Source organism: Coffea eugenioides, chromosome 6 (assembly GCF_003713205.1).
Source record: "Coffea eugenioides isolate CCC68of chromosome 6, Ceug_1.0, whole genome shotgun sequence".
In the NCBI taxonomy this organism is placed as follows: Eukaryota; Viridiplantae; Streptophyta; class Magnoliopsida; order Gentianales; family Rubiaceae; genus Coffea; species Coffea eugenioides.
Window position 1 is genome coordinate 25,560,669 of NC_040040.1, and position 12,892 is coordinate 25,573,560.

Here is a 12,892-nt window from a genome sequence, read left to right on the forward strand (position 1 = left end):
TATTGCAAAATTCTGTTCAAATTTCTATTACTGTGTTATTTGAAAAATAGAGAAAAGGGATCTAATGAATTGCATGAAAAATATGAAAAAACTTCAAAGATACATAATTAGGGTAATGATAATTACGAAAGAGTACAAGTACAAAGGCAGAAAAACAATGTTAGCTCATTGAAGTAAATTTAATGAAATGATTTTGGAAAAGCAAACGTAAAGGATACAAGTAACTTAGAAACCTTTCTCACCAACAAATATTTTTTTTAGCATAGATTATTTTGGAATTTTCTAGAACTATTTTGGAAAATACATGAGGTACAGTTTGGTGCAAAGTTATATTACATTTTCAACTATTTGACAAAAATGTAAGTTTTCATATGTCCAACAACTGACGAAATATTATGAATATACAATCTTAGGGATAAAAATACCGCTTTACCGAGTATGTTAGCCTCCATAACGTGTGTGAACATATATGAAAGAAAACTGAAAAGGCAAGTATTAATGATGCTTATATATATTTGTACTAGTAGGAAAAGTACACCCTATGCATGTGAAAATTAAGAAAAAGTAGTTTAGTTATTTTTGTTAAAACCAAGGGTAGTTATTAGGCTTTTTTTGGGGAAAAAAAGAAGTTATACTTTTTTAGGCAAAAAAAAAAAACAGAAGTTACTGGAAGTGGAAGTTATTAAAAATTACTAAACTTAAGTAGTTGTCTTTAGTAAACCTTTACTTTTGTGAGGGTAAAATTGAAAAATCAAAAGATGACACAAAATTTTAATATCAAACCCCCACCTTATGTTTTATATATAGAAAAATATAGGATAGAACAAATGTAAATCAAACTAAAGTTGATTGAAAGTGGATATAATTAAGTGTGTATATCTGATTAAAACTGTTCAGGGTCCTAATCATTTAAACAAGTCAAACTAGATTCGATTCTCATGTAAATATATCATTGATTCATTCATATAATTAAAAAGTATACATAATGCACATTGAAAATCAAAATCACCATCCTCTGGTACCTCCTCACCCACCCTTCCCTCACAAAAGGAAAAAAAAAGTAAAAATATACGAGATTGAACTAAAAGAAACAAAACAGCAGAGTTTGGAAGCCTATGACATGTGTGTACCTTAATATCCAGACAACTCTTTTTGTCTCTTATCTCTGTACCAATAATAGAATTGAATGCCTCAAAAAGAGTCTCTCCATCCTGTGAAGTACATATCAGAATAATTAAAGAAAATGTAAATTCTCAACTCTTAGGGAAACTAAAATATTGTGAAGTTAGACACAAAATTAAAAGCTGGAATTAAAAGAATTAGGGTATATGTACCTTTAAATCCATGAGAATGGCTTCATTCTCTACCACTTTAACTTTCTTAAGATTTGGTGCATCCAACTTTCTGGAACACGATTGCTTCAACTTCCTGCAGCACATTATTTTTCAAATGAGCTTCTCCAACCACATGTTAACTCCAGAAATTGCGAGCGCAATTTCTCCAAATTTCCTTTCTTTACTCACCCCTCAATTGTCCAATTCTTTGTTCACAACTTTCTTTTTTTAAAACAAAACTTGAATCCTAAGCTACACTAAAAAAATTCCCAAACTGCACAAAGCCAAAATCGTTTGTAGGAATTTAGAAATTTAGTGGCCTTCTCAGTTATTTACAAATTTTAAAAGAAAGAATCTCAAGAGCTTAATATGCATTAATGGCTAAAATCTTAATCAGCACTATGTTTTTCTACACCTATGGGTAAAAAATGAATTTACGAAAATGCCTATGTACCAAGCAGTCCATTGTTCCACAAAAGACTCAAATAACTCTATCAAATTATTAAAAAGTCCCCAAGGCAAGCAGTTGAAAGTTGAAGCCATGTGAATAGTAACATATGAATTCTATATATCTTTTCCTGTACTCATATCCTGTGTTTTTAAACTCGGACCGGACCGGCCGGTCCGACCGATTGAACCGGGAACCGGCGAGGTATCCGGTCCGAGTCTCTTTGAAAACCCGCTAGTCTAAGAATCGGTCAAACCCGGTCAAAACTCGGGTTTGACCGGGAACCGCTAGAACCGGAAAGATCCCGGTTTTCTTCTTGTTTCTTTCTGATGTTACTTCATCCTTGCTTCTATGGCTGCTTCTTCCCGTTTTTTTTCCATCTTTTGATCATTGACCAGTTCCAAGAGAAGTGAAGTAACAACCCAGATTAAGAGAAAAAATGCATTCCCTAAATTTTCTAACTTGATTTCCTGCAACTTAGTTCTTGAAATATTTGAAATCAAATAGGAGGGAAAAAAAAAGAATTGAGCAAAGAAGGGAAGAAAAGAGAGATGAGGGAAAAAGGAAAATAACAAAAATAAAGAGAGTTTTCTTGTGTATTTGATTTGTGGGGATAAAGGACAAGCGCCTGAACTGGAGTAGCACTTAGCCAAGCTTAGAACTATCAAAGGCGATTCCTCTTAGTTTTAGTACGGGCACTAGCTAAAGCTCCCAGGGAGCCAAGTCTGAAGTCCCACTAAGAAGTCAAAAGAACTTGGCTTGGGGATAAAGCTGCGGATAAAGCTTTGCTCAGGAAAAGAATTCCTTCTTACTGGATCAGTAAAAGTAAAGCCAAAGACGGACGAGAAGTTAGGTAGTGTTGGGAATTCTATCAGGTCTACGTTTTTGATTGAACCTCTATGACTTCGCTAAGATGACACCTTTTACTCCATCAATCTCAGGGCTAACACAACTGAAATGGTTAAGGAAAAGGAAACCCCAGCGACCAAGCGAAAAGAGTAATAGTGAATGGGAAGGAGAAGAAGGAATCAGGATAAAGTGAAAAACAAAGGAACTGGGCGGCGGCTAAGTGCTAGGTTAGGTTGTTCCCAAAATTTTCTAATAATTTCATTTTGACCCTATATTATTTTAAGAAGTATAAAATCCACCCATTATATTTTTTTAAACTACAAATTTACCTATAACTTTTAAGTGCATTCTTTTTGGATTAAATTCTAACTCATCAAATATGTATATAAAGTTGTACACCACCAATTTAAAGGGATTTTGTATATATTATTTTAATTATATATAATTAATATATATTTATGACGTCATCCGATTCGACCCCGGTTGAACCCGGTCGAACCCATTGACCCCTGACCCCTGAACTCTACCGAGTCGATATCCGATCCGAGTCTGATAACATAGCTCATATCCTTATCCCAATGATCTTCTTATGGCATACTCATCAATTTTTTTTTTTTTTTTTAAAAATAAATCTGATCTTTATTAACACAGAAAAGAGAAATTACAGAGACCGTGTGACTAACCTACCCTGAAACCGAACATACCCTCACGTACGGAGTTGACAACCTATCTAAATGCAAAAGAGTCCGAACTTTAACAAGGAGAGCTATTTCACTCCAGAAGCGACCATCCGCCCCTAGATCCGAGGAGGTTATGGCATACTCATCAATTAAATACATTCATAACGACGCATGTATTTGTCGGCCAGTATTATATTGAGGATTGGTATACAAATAATTGTGAGTTATTATTATTATTATTATTATTATTATTATTATTATTATTATTATTATTATTATTATTATTATTATTATTAATTTATTATTATTATTATTATTATTAATTTATTATTATTATTATTATTATTATTATTATTATTATTATTATTATTATTATTATTATTATTATTATTATTATTATTATTATTATTATCATTATCATTATTATCAGCCTCCGAATGAGCTTCTCATGGCATACGTGTTTTAACGACACATGTACCTGTTGGTTATTAATGTATGATGGATCAATGTGGGTATCCTTATGTTTTATTATCACTGGCATCAATTGGTTGAAGTAGCATAATATCCGTTTAATTTTGTTAAATAAGTGGTGACTGCAGTTAAGTAAATAATCATTAGTTAAAAAAAATTAGTACTTTGTAGTTATAATGTTTATGTCTTACCACCATCATAACAAAACTTATTAGTTTTATAGCTAAAGTTAATATTTAATTGGAAAACTTACCATTTAATCCTGGTGCTAGAAGAGGGCCATAGCTGTTTTTTCTTGTTCTTATACTTCTACTTAAAAAATGCATGGATATTATGACAAATTATGCAAAAATATGATTATGATTTGTGCTTACATGCCCACGCAAAAACAAAAGAAAAAAACATATTTAAGTGCTGAGCCGAAAGAGAAATTGAAAATGATAAACACATACCTCTTTTTGTTGGATTGATTGAAAAACCACGGTGATAATTCCAACAAACAATTGCTGAGAGATATAAATGAAGTCATGAATAGGTAAAATGAGGGATAAAAAATTCATAGGTGAGAAAGTTGAGAAACTGCAATCAACATCAAGGCAAATTTATAGAGGATAGGTATGATACCTTGCTAATGCACCTGGACATGGAAATCCCATTTTTTATTAGTAGTTATTACACTATTCCTTACAATGGTAACCATAACTTTTATTCTTTTTCCCATAAATTTTGCTATTCTAATGGAGATAATTTATAAACTTACACGAGCAATATTATGGGGACAAGTCAAGAATCAAAGCCTGAAAAAACAAAATTCAAGACAATTATGTTAAAGATTGCTTCTGCATCCCAGAATTCATGGTCCTTCCAAGTGTTGGTGTTGTCCGTACGAGTTGGTTGAAACGTTTGAGCATGTTTTCTTAATGGGCCAGGTTGCCAAGGAGGTTTGGGCATACTTCGGAGGGCTGTGTGGCATTAGCTTAGGCTCATCTGTTCGAGCTCATCTAGCCTCTTGGTGGTTGTCCTCCCCTGCTTCGGAGAGGCAGAAGGTCATATATTATACTCTTCCAAGCCTTATATGTTGGCATATTTGGAAAGCTCGGAATAAAGCAATCTTCGAAGCAATTATACCGCACACTACTTCTATCTGTCAGGCAATCTTTTTGGAGACTAAACTGCTAATTGAAGGCCATTTTAAAGAGAATATTAGATGTCAGTCATTTACGCAGTTATATGACTGGTCCCATCAAACAAAACGGAAGTTTGGCTTCAAACTCGTTCAATGGAAACCAGGAGAGGGGGAGGATTATTTCACTTTGAATACTGATGGATGTTCCAAAGGTAATCCTGGGACTTCTAGTGGAGGCGGAGTTATACGGGACGCGGTAGGGCGCCCCTTGGTAGGTTTCTCAGCTTTCTTCGGCGAGGCATCCAGTATCCAGGCTAAGGCATTGGCTCTCTTGATAGGACTCCGATTATGTGATCAGAGGGGAATTACAAATATTAACGTCTAGGTAGACTCCCTACTATTGGTGGGAATTCTGCAACGTCGAATCAATTGCCCATGGTGTATTCGGTTATAGGTCTGCGAAATTCGTTAGCCCAACGATGACTAGATCTCATCCTACAAAAGAATATTGAAGATGCAAAAGCCAAACTTTGAATTAACATGTGAAAACAAGATCTTACTTGTTATGTTTATCGTTCAATATATCTACGCCTAATATATACACACATACATGGGAGGAACCAAAGCATGGAATTTCGTAACAAAATTTATACAGATATATGCTTAAGGGGCACTCTTATACTTTTGTAAAAAAAAAAAAATTTCAGGTACTAAGTCTAGTATTTACATTGGCATAAACTTTTTAGTTTGTTAAGGGAATATAAAGAACTTTTAAAACTTTGGGAGGGCAAAACCTAATTTCTATAAGAATGCATGTGAAATATTAACAATCTTTTAAGGGATATAAAAGAATTTTTAAAATCTTAGGAGGGGGCACTCGCGCTTTTCTACCCTTCTTGCATTTGTCAAATACACATATATAAGTGTTGAGATATGTCAACTTTTTCTACAATTTTTATTAGATTGTGTTTGGTACTAAAATAATTTAGTTTATAGTTAAATAAGTCTTGTTGTTAAGATATTTGTTAACTAAAAATCATGTTGGTTTGTTAACAAATATTTTAGCTAGGATTTGCTGAGCAGAAGATTATGTTATCAAGTAGTTTTGTTAAATAGTGAGTTGATTAATGAAGAAAATAAGCTTATTTTCAGCTTTAATACAAGTCTTTTGTAAACCTATTTTTTTGCAACACTAATTAAGGTGTTGTTTATTAGTTTATGCCCTAAAAAACCAACAAAATTGTATTAAGAACTTATGTCCTAGGGGTTTGTGTTGTTTATTAAGAGTGCGTAAATTGAGTGAGGATCCTTTATCAGTTCAAAACCATGATAGGAAATAACTTTTTGTCAAATGCTTCAACTTTTAGTGATGAAACTTACCAAATTTGGGTCATTAAATTTTGGACTTATTTGGTTGTTAATAATCTATGGGTTATGGTAGACAAAAATTTTATTCCACCACTATTCAAAGAACCAATGCATGCACAAATTACAGGCCACAGAATTATATTTATACAGAGATCTAATGCCAGCATTCATATATAATTTTTTGATGCTGTTTTCATAAGGATAATGACTTACGATTTGATCGAGAATAAACTACTCTCAATTAAAATGAAAAGAAAAAAGTTTCACTATGAATTAGTTAGATTTTGGCAACTTTAAAGGGAAGCATGATGAAATCAAGGATTTAGATCCTGAAAGAATTCAAGAGGAGACCATTGATAAGTCACAAGGTATCAAATTGATTCCTAAAATTTATCAAGAGTATAATATTATTGGATTTGGGTCTACAGGTTTTGCTAGTGATGACAAAAGTTATGAAGAACCATACAAAACTTCATATTTTTTGTATAGATTCAAATATTGTAGAAGGGTGTTTCACTTTGAACCTATGAGAAGGATATTTGGATCCATAAAAAAACCATCTTTTATTTGGAGTTTAGCGTAAGAAACCAAAAGTAGTGATTTGTTGCAAGGCAAATCTTCAACTTGAAAGTCAAAAAAAGAAGTTCAGTGCAAGGCCAATTTGCAGTTGCAGAGGTTCTTACAAAAACCTTGTCCAAAACAAGGTCTAATGATTTGAGCAAACAATTCAAAATTTATAGCAAAATTGACAAGGAGGAGTGTTGAGATATGCCAACTTTCTCGGTAGATTTTATTAGATTGTGTTTGGTACTAAAATAATTTATTTAGTAGCTAATTAAGTCTTGTTGTTTGGGTATTTGTTTACCAAAGATCATGTTGGTTTGTTAACAAACATTTTAGCTAGAATTTGCTGAGTAAAGTGGGATCAAATAGTTTTGTTGACATTTTTTTGAAAATTATTAGTTGAAATTATGTTAGTTTGTTTCATGTAAATACTATAAATAGTGAGTTGATGAATGAATAATACAAACTCATTTACAGTTTCAATACAAGTTTTTATAAGCCGTTTTTTGCAATGCTCACTAAGGTGTTGTTTCTTAATTTATGTCCTAAAAACCAACAATAAGTGCACTTGTTTGAATTAGGGAAGGTACGATTATGTTCTGTCTGGTTCTGCATACTTGTTGTATTCACATAAGTGTAATATAGACTTGTGTAACATAAAATCTTCTGCTAGATGGAGAGAAGATACTTTCTAGTGTAACGGGAATAGGAATTCCTTTTTTGCTTTGTAGTTATAACATTCTGTCCTATGGCCTTTGGAATGGTAATCATCACTTTCCATCTTTTCCTTGTCGCTTTTACTTTGTGAAGGAATGATATTCCATAACTACTTTAATGGGTACAAGTCAAGAATCACAATCCTCAAAAATAAAAAACTCAAAAACAATCTCGTGAAGCAAAGAATGCTTATGGCCAATTTGTTAGCCCCACAATTGTTAGATTCATCCGACAAGAGAATATTGAAGTTGCCTTTAGCCTTCAAAAAAAAAAAAATTGCCTTTAGCCTTAAAAATAACAAATTCAAAGCAATCTAGAGAAGCAAAGTATGCTTCTGCCCAATTTGTTAGCCCAAGAATTGATAAATCTCATCCCAAAAAAGAATATGAAGATGCAAAAGGAAAAAATGAAGTTAACATGTAAAATTATTGAATATACGTGTTCAAATGCCTCCAATCCCCCAGGCCCAGTCATATACTTGTTTACATTTTGATATAGGTTAGACGTATAATGTTTACTGTTAGAAGGAAGTGCTTTGATGTATAGAATTAAACCAAGGAAGAGAAGAAGAGAATTAAGGAATTGAAGAAAAGCTGAAGAGTAGGGTTCCTATTACACTTGAAAATGATTTCGTTTCTGTAGGTATGTGCTCACCGTGCATAGGTTGCCTAAGTTACCTAAGAGAAAGAAGGAGGAGGTAGAAAGTTAATAGTTAGGGAAGAATAGATAATCCTCAGTATAAAACCTCACCCCTCTTTTATAGGCAAGTTTAACCGACTTGACCTGGGGAACAATTAAGTTGGTGGCCAGTACAACAGCAATAACTTAAAGGGTCAATTTTTCATCGGATTCGAGTCTAGGTATTTTTGTGACTTGCTAACTTATACACGAGTTCATGATATCCAAACAACGAACAGAATTTTGAGGCAACATTTCAACATGTACAACGTACCTGAGAATTAATTTTTGTATGAACAACAATAGTTTTAGAGAAGCTTCGTCATGCTAATCATTAATTAGGAATCTGTGGGAAATTTTCAGCAGGAACAAGCTGTAAACGTGGTTAATTTTTCTAGCTCATGATACCTCTCAAACAGTTTTGTTTCCCTTGAGATTTCCTGTTAAGTAGCACGATCGATGTCGAGCACAATGGGCATATCGTTGAGTACAACAAGAGGAAACAAATGTTTCTCTTTCTCGTTGGAACTTATCTCGTTTTGAAGAGTTGATGCTTGGGACTTATGCAAATAACGAGTATTGGGATAGGTTTATATCAGGTGGTAGCTCATTAGGCATTGGAAACGGTGGGAAATTGACTTTTTCAGACCCATAAGTTCTCTAGATTTAGATTTGGGTCTAATTAAAATTAATGGATCTGGATCTGGATCAAAGAGATCCAATCCAAATCATATATATTGACATGCCTAAACAGAAATAATTTTATAAGATTGAGATTTTATTGCAATTTTACATCCTCTGAAATAAATATATGGTTAAAGAATTAATATTCTTATATTAGTCTACTTGTTTAATTCTTGTTTTAGATTTTAGTCTTTGGTTTGTTTTGTGGGACAATGTTACTCTTTTTGTTACTTATATCTATCAAATGTAATTATATTTTAAATTTGATAATTGTTTCATAATCCTACCAAGCATGTTAAAACTAAACACTCACTGAGAATAGAGAGACGTGTACAGAGATTTTTCTCACTGATTTCTTTATTTTACTTGAGGTTTAGAGCTTGAGTTTTTTATTTGTTATAGAATGAAATTCTTTGTTTTTAATTAATAAAATTGAGAATTTTTCATTCAAACAGTCGAAGTTAGTTAGCTTATACTTAAGAAAATTGAATTTCATCTTATTTTTTAATTTCTAAAGTTTGTAGCAAGAAATTACTTTTCGTACTTGTTTTGTTTGCAAAAGTCATTACATTTGAAATTTATTCCAATTCAATTTTTTTTTTTTGTATAAAACTGTCTTAATGAAATTTTATTTCCGAAAAATATTTTAATGTTTTATTTTAGCAAAATATATCTCAAAGATGGTATTACCTTACATGAAAAACCCAAAGAAATCATTCCAAATGTGCTCTCCCTTAGTGTATCTCAAAGAGATTAACTTATTTCCTAAAAGATTAGAATTTTTCTTCCTATTTATCTTATATTCTAAGAGCAATTCAAAGGAATCTAGTACTAGTTTACAATAAATGATTTTCCTTCATAATTGCATAATTCCATTCTAAGCCTAATTCTATTAAAGAAAGTTTACTTAAATAGAATTTTATTCCTAAACTAAAACATGAAAATTGATATTGTTTCGGCATTAGTGTATCACGATATCGCATCATAATTAATTGTAATTGGAGTATATGGTAAGGGTATTATCAGGAAAAAAAACCTAAATCTCAAAACTACCAAATCAAATTGGTGATTTATTCAATCTGTCTTTCTTTTTCATTTTTTTTATTTTCTCCCTTTTCTTTTGTTTCTCCACAATTGGTGCCTATTTCTTCCATGTAAAATTAATTTACATAAATTTTGTTTTCCAATTCATGTTCAGTTTCTATGTTGTCCTCCTAAAGTTTGTCTCTTGTTCTTCACTAACTCTGGAATCTATTTTTAAAACTCTATTCTGGATGGAAATTTACTTTAGCAAGTTTATTTTCCAAGATGAAATTTGAAGGCCGTGTTACATGAATAACCGCAAAAAGAATGGAAAAGGACCTTGGGAACATAATTTAGCCATTAAGGGTCACTTATTCTATTAATACTAATCTAGAATTAGATTAGATATATGTCAATAATGTCAATCTCTGGACGCATTTTTTTCGGAAAAAGAAAAACAAAATATGATTCTTATGCACTTGAATTAAATTCAACCATGTCTACGTTTTTTGTATAACTATCTTGTGCAATGAGACATTGAATTTATAAAAGTTTAAGAAGGTTAACATACACTAAGTTTGTCAAAACTTTTAAGAATATGACCTTAATTAATACCTGGTCAATAAAATTTAACACAAAATTTTGTCAAGTGAATTAATTTATAACCTATAACCTTTGCAAATCAATTTCCCTTCCATAAGGAATTCTACTTCTAAACAAAACTTAAAGGTTGGTAGGGTATAAAAAGCCCCAATAATACTTAAAATTACATTTATGTTTGAAAATAGAAGAAAGTCATTAATATTACCAATAAAACTAAATCACCAGATCATTTTGGTGCTTTCAATATATGTATATATATATATATATGTTTGTGTGATTTAATTATATTTACCTCCCCTAAGGTTTGTTCATTGAGTTCGGAATATGGTAAAATCGTATGGATTTAAACCACTTAAAGTGGCAAGCCGTATATAGTGACAATTGATGAGAGATAAGGTTTGAACTTGTAACCTTCCATCCTACCAAACCTTAAATGCTATGATGGTGACCAACAATCCAAATAGCTGTATACAATTGAAAGCCCCAATAACGAATTGATGCTACTGCACTCGTTCTGTATACAATTATCAATAGTTCGCAAATGATTCTTCGAAAAATTTGGTCAAAATCAGCTTGTGAGAATTGGCGATGGTGTGGAGTAGGCAGAAGGCGGTGATGAATGGCCTAAGACGGCATATAGCTTCGCTATTAGGGTTTGTATTTTATGGAGTAGGGAAAAGAGAAGAGAATAAGTAGGATAGAATCAATTACTCGTATAGGCATTTTGGGACATCCAATTTGTACTTTTGTAGGTCATGTCAATTCCTCAACTATCAATTATCTGACATGCATCTACATTTGTTCATGTATATATTGACAATGCATGAAAAAATGACTTTTAAAAATAATGAATCTTGAAAAGAAACTTCTTGAAATCTGGGAATAAATTTAAACGGATTGAAAATGCCTTATAGTTCTTGTCCTTTTCAAAGGCATTTGCTAAAAGGACATTTATCAATGATTTGTTTATTGGGCCCTAAATATACAGTTATGAGCTCCACAAATATTCTTTTAGCACAGCTAAGATTTTCATCCATGTCCAGCTGCCAAGTACATAAAAGCACAGCCGTAGCAGCGGACCACACTATTGGCTTAACTTCTTGACTCCTGCAACATTCAGATAAAAAAACAAAGGGCATGAATATTGCAATCCGACATTAAATATGAATAATGTCCAACATAAAATTACATGGTTAGATATTGAAACTCCCAAAAAAATTAATCCAACATACTAATATTTACGGCTTGAAAAAAAAAACTAATATCTACATCAAAGATGTTGATAAGAGAACTGACAATACAAAATTCCACAGCCCCAACTTACCTATTATTATTATTTAAATTTTTTCCCTTACATATTATTTATTTGTATGTTAGATAGCACAAACGTAAATCAAATTAAAGTTCACCAAAAGTGAGTATATTTAAGTATGTATATTAGGTAAAAAAAAAACCGTTTAGGGTCCTAATCATTTGAACACAAGTCAAACCAGATTCAATTACCATGTAAGCATATCATTGATCCATTCATATACCTCAAAAAATATATACATATAAATGCACATTGAAAATCAAATCTCCAAGCCTTCCCCACCCCCACCCCGCCCCTAAAAAAAGTAAATAAATAAATGAAAGATGCATGAGATCGAACTAAAATAAACAGAAAAGGAGAGAGTGCATGCAAGCCCATGACAAGTGTGCACCTTAACATCACGACAACTCCCATTTCTTCCTTCGGTAGAAATCAGAGGCCGCTGAGTCCCTCAAAAAGATGAACTTTCTATCCTGTGAAATATATACTCAAAAATAGTTAAAGAAAAACGTAAATACTCAACTCTCAGCTAGGGAAACTGAAGGATAGTGGAGTGATCGGACAAAATTAAAATGGTAAATTAGAATTGGGATATGTATTAATGTACCTTTAAATCCACAGGAATGGCATTCTCGACCACTTCAACTTTCTCAAGATTTGGTGCATCCAGCTTTCCTGGACACAATTGCTTCAACTGCCGGCACAGCAGTATTTTCAGATGTGTTAGACAGGGAAATTTGAGTTCACATTCCTCGCGGCGACTACCAGCGAAACTCAAAAGATTTGGGAGGCCTATCAAAATTAAAGAGCTCAGTTTGGGAAACACAAATTCCAGCTTGTTGCTTCTTTCCAATGCAGAGCTCTCTCTATGTTTTCCAACGATATCTTGTTGCTGAGCATCATCTTCCTGACTGATCTGATCTTCTCCTAATTCCCCACCAATAACTCCATACATTTCCGAGCAATCACTAATTTCAAGCACCTCAAGGCTCACAAGCATATTCGCCACACAAGGAGGATCAAACAAAAACTTCA

The 12,892-nt window shown here is 32.5% G+C and overlaps 1 protein-coding gene across 1 annotated transcript; it reads right to left on the reverse strand.

Moving 5' to 3' along the window:
- Positions 1–12,247: 12,247 nt before the first annotated feature.
- LOC113773099 lies at positions 12,248–12,892 on the reverse strand. The gene is made up of 2 exons (XM_027317634.1): positions 12,465–12,892; positions 12,248–12,330 (listed from the first exon to the last, which is right to left on the reverse strand). Exons 1-2 carry the CDS (start codon positions 12,855–12,857, stop codon positions 12,256–12,258), a joined length of 468 nt encoding a protein of 155 aa, XP_027173435.1. The 5' UTR covers positions 12,858–12,892; the 3' UTR covers positions 12,248–12,255.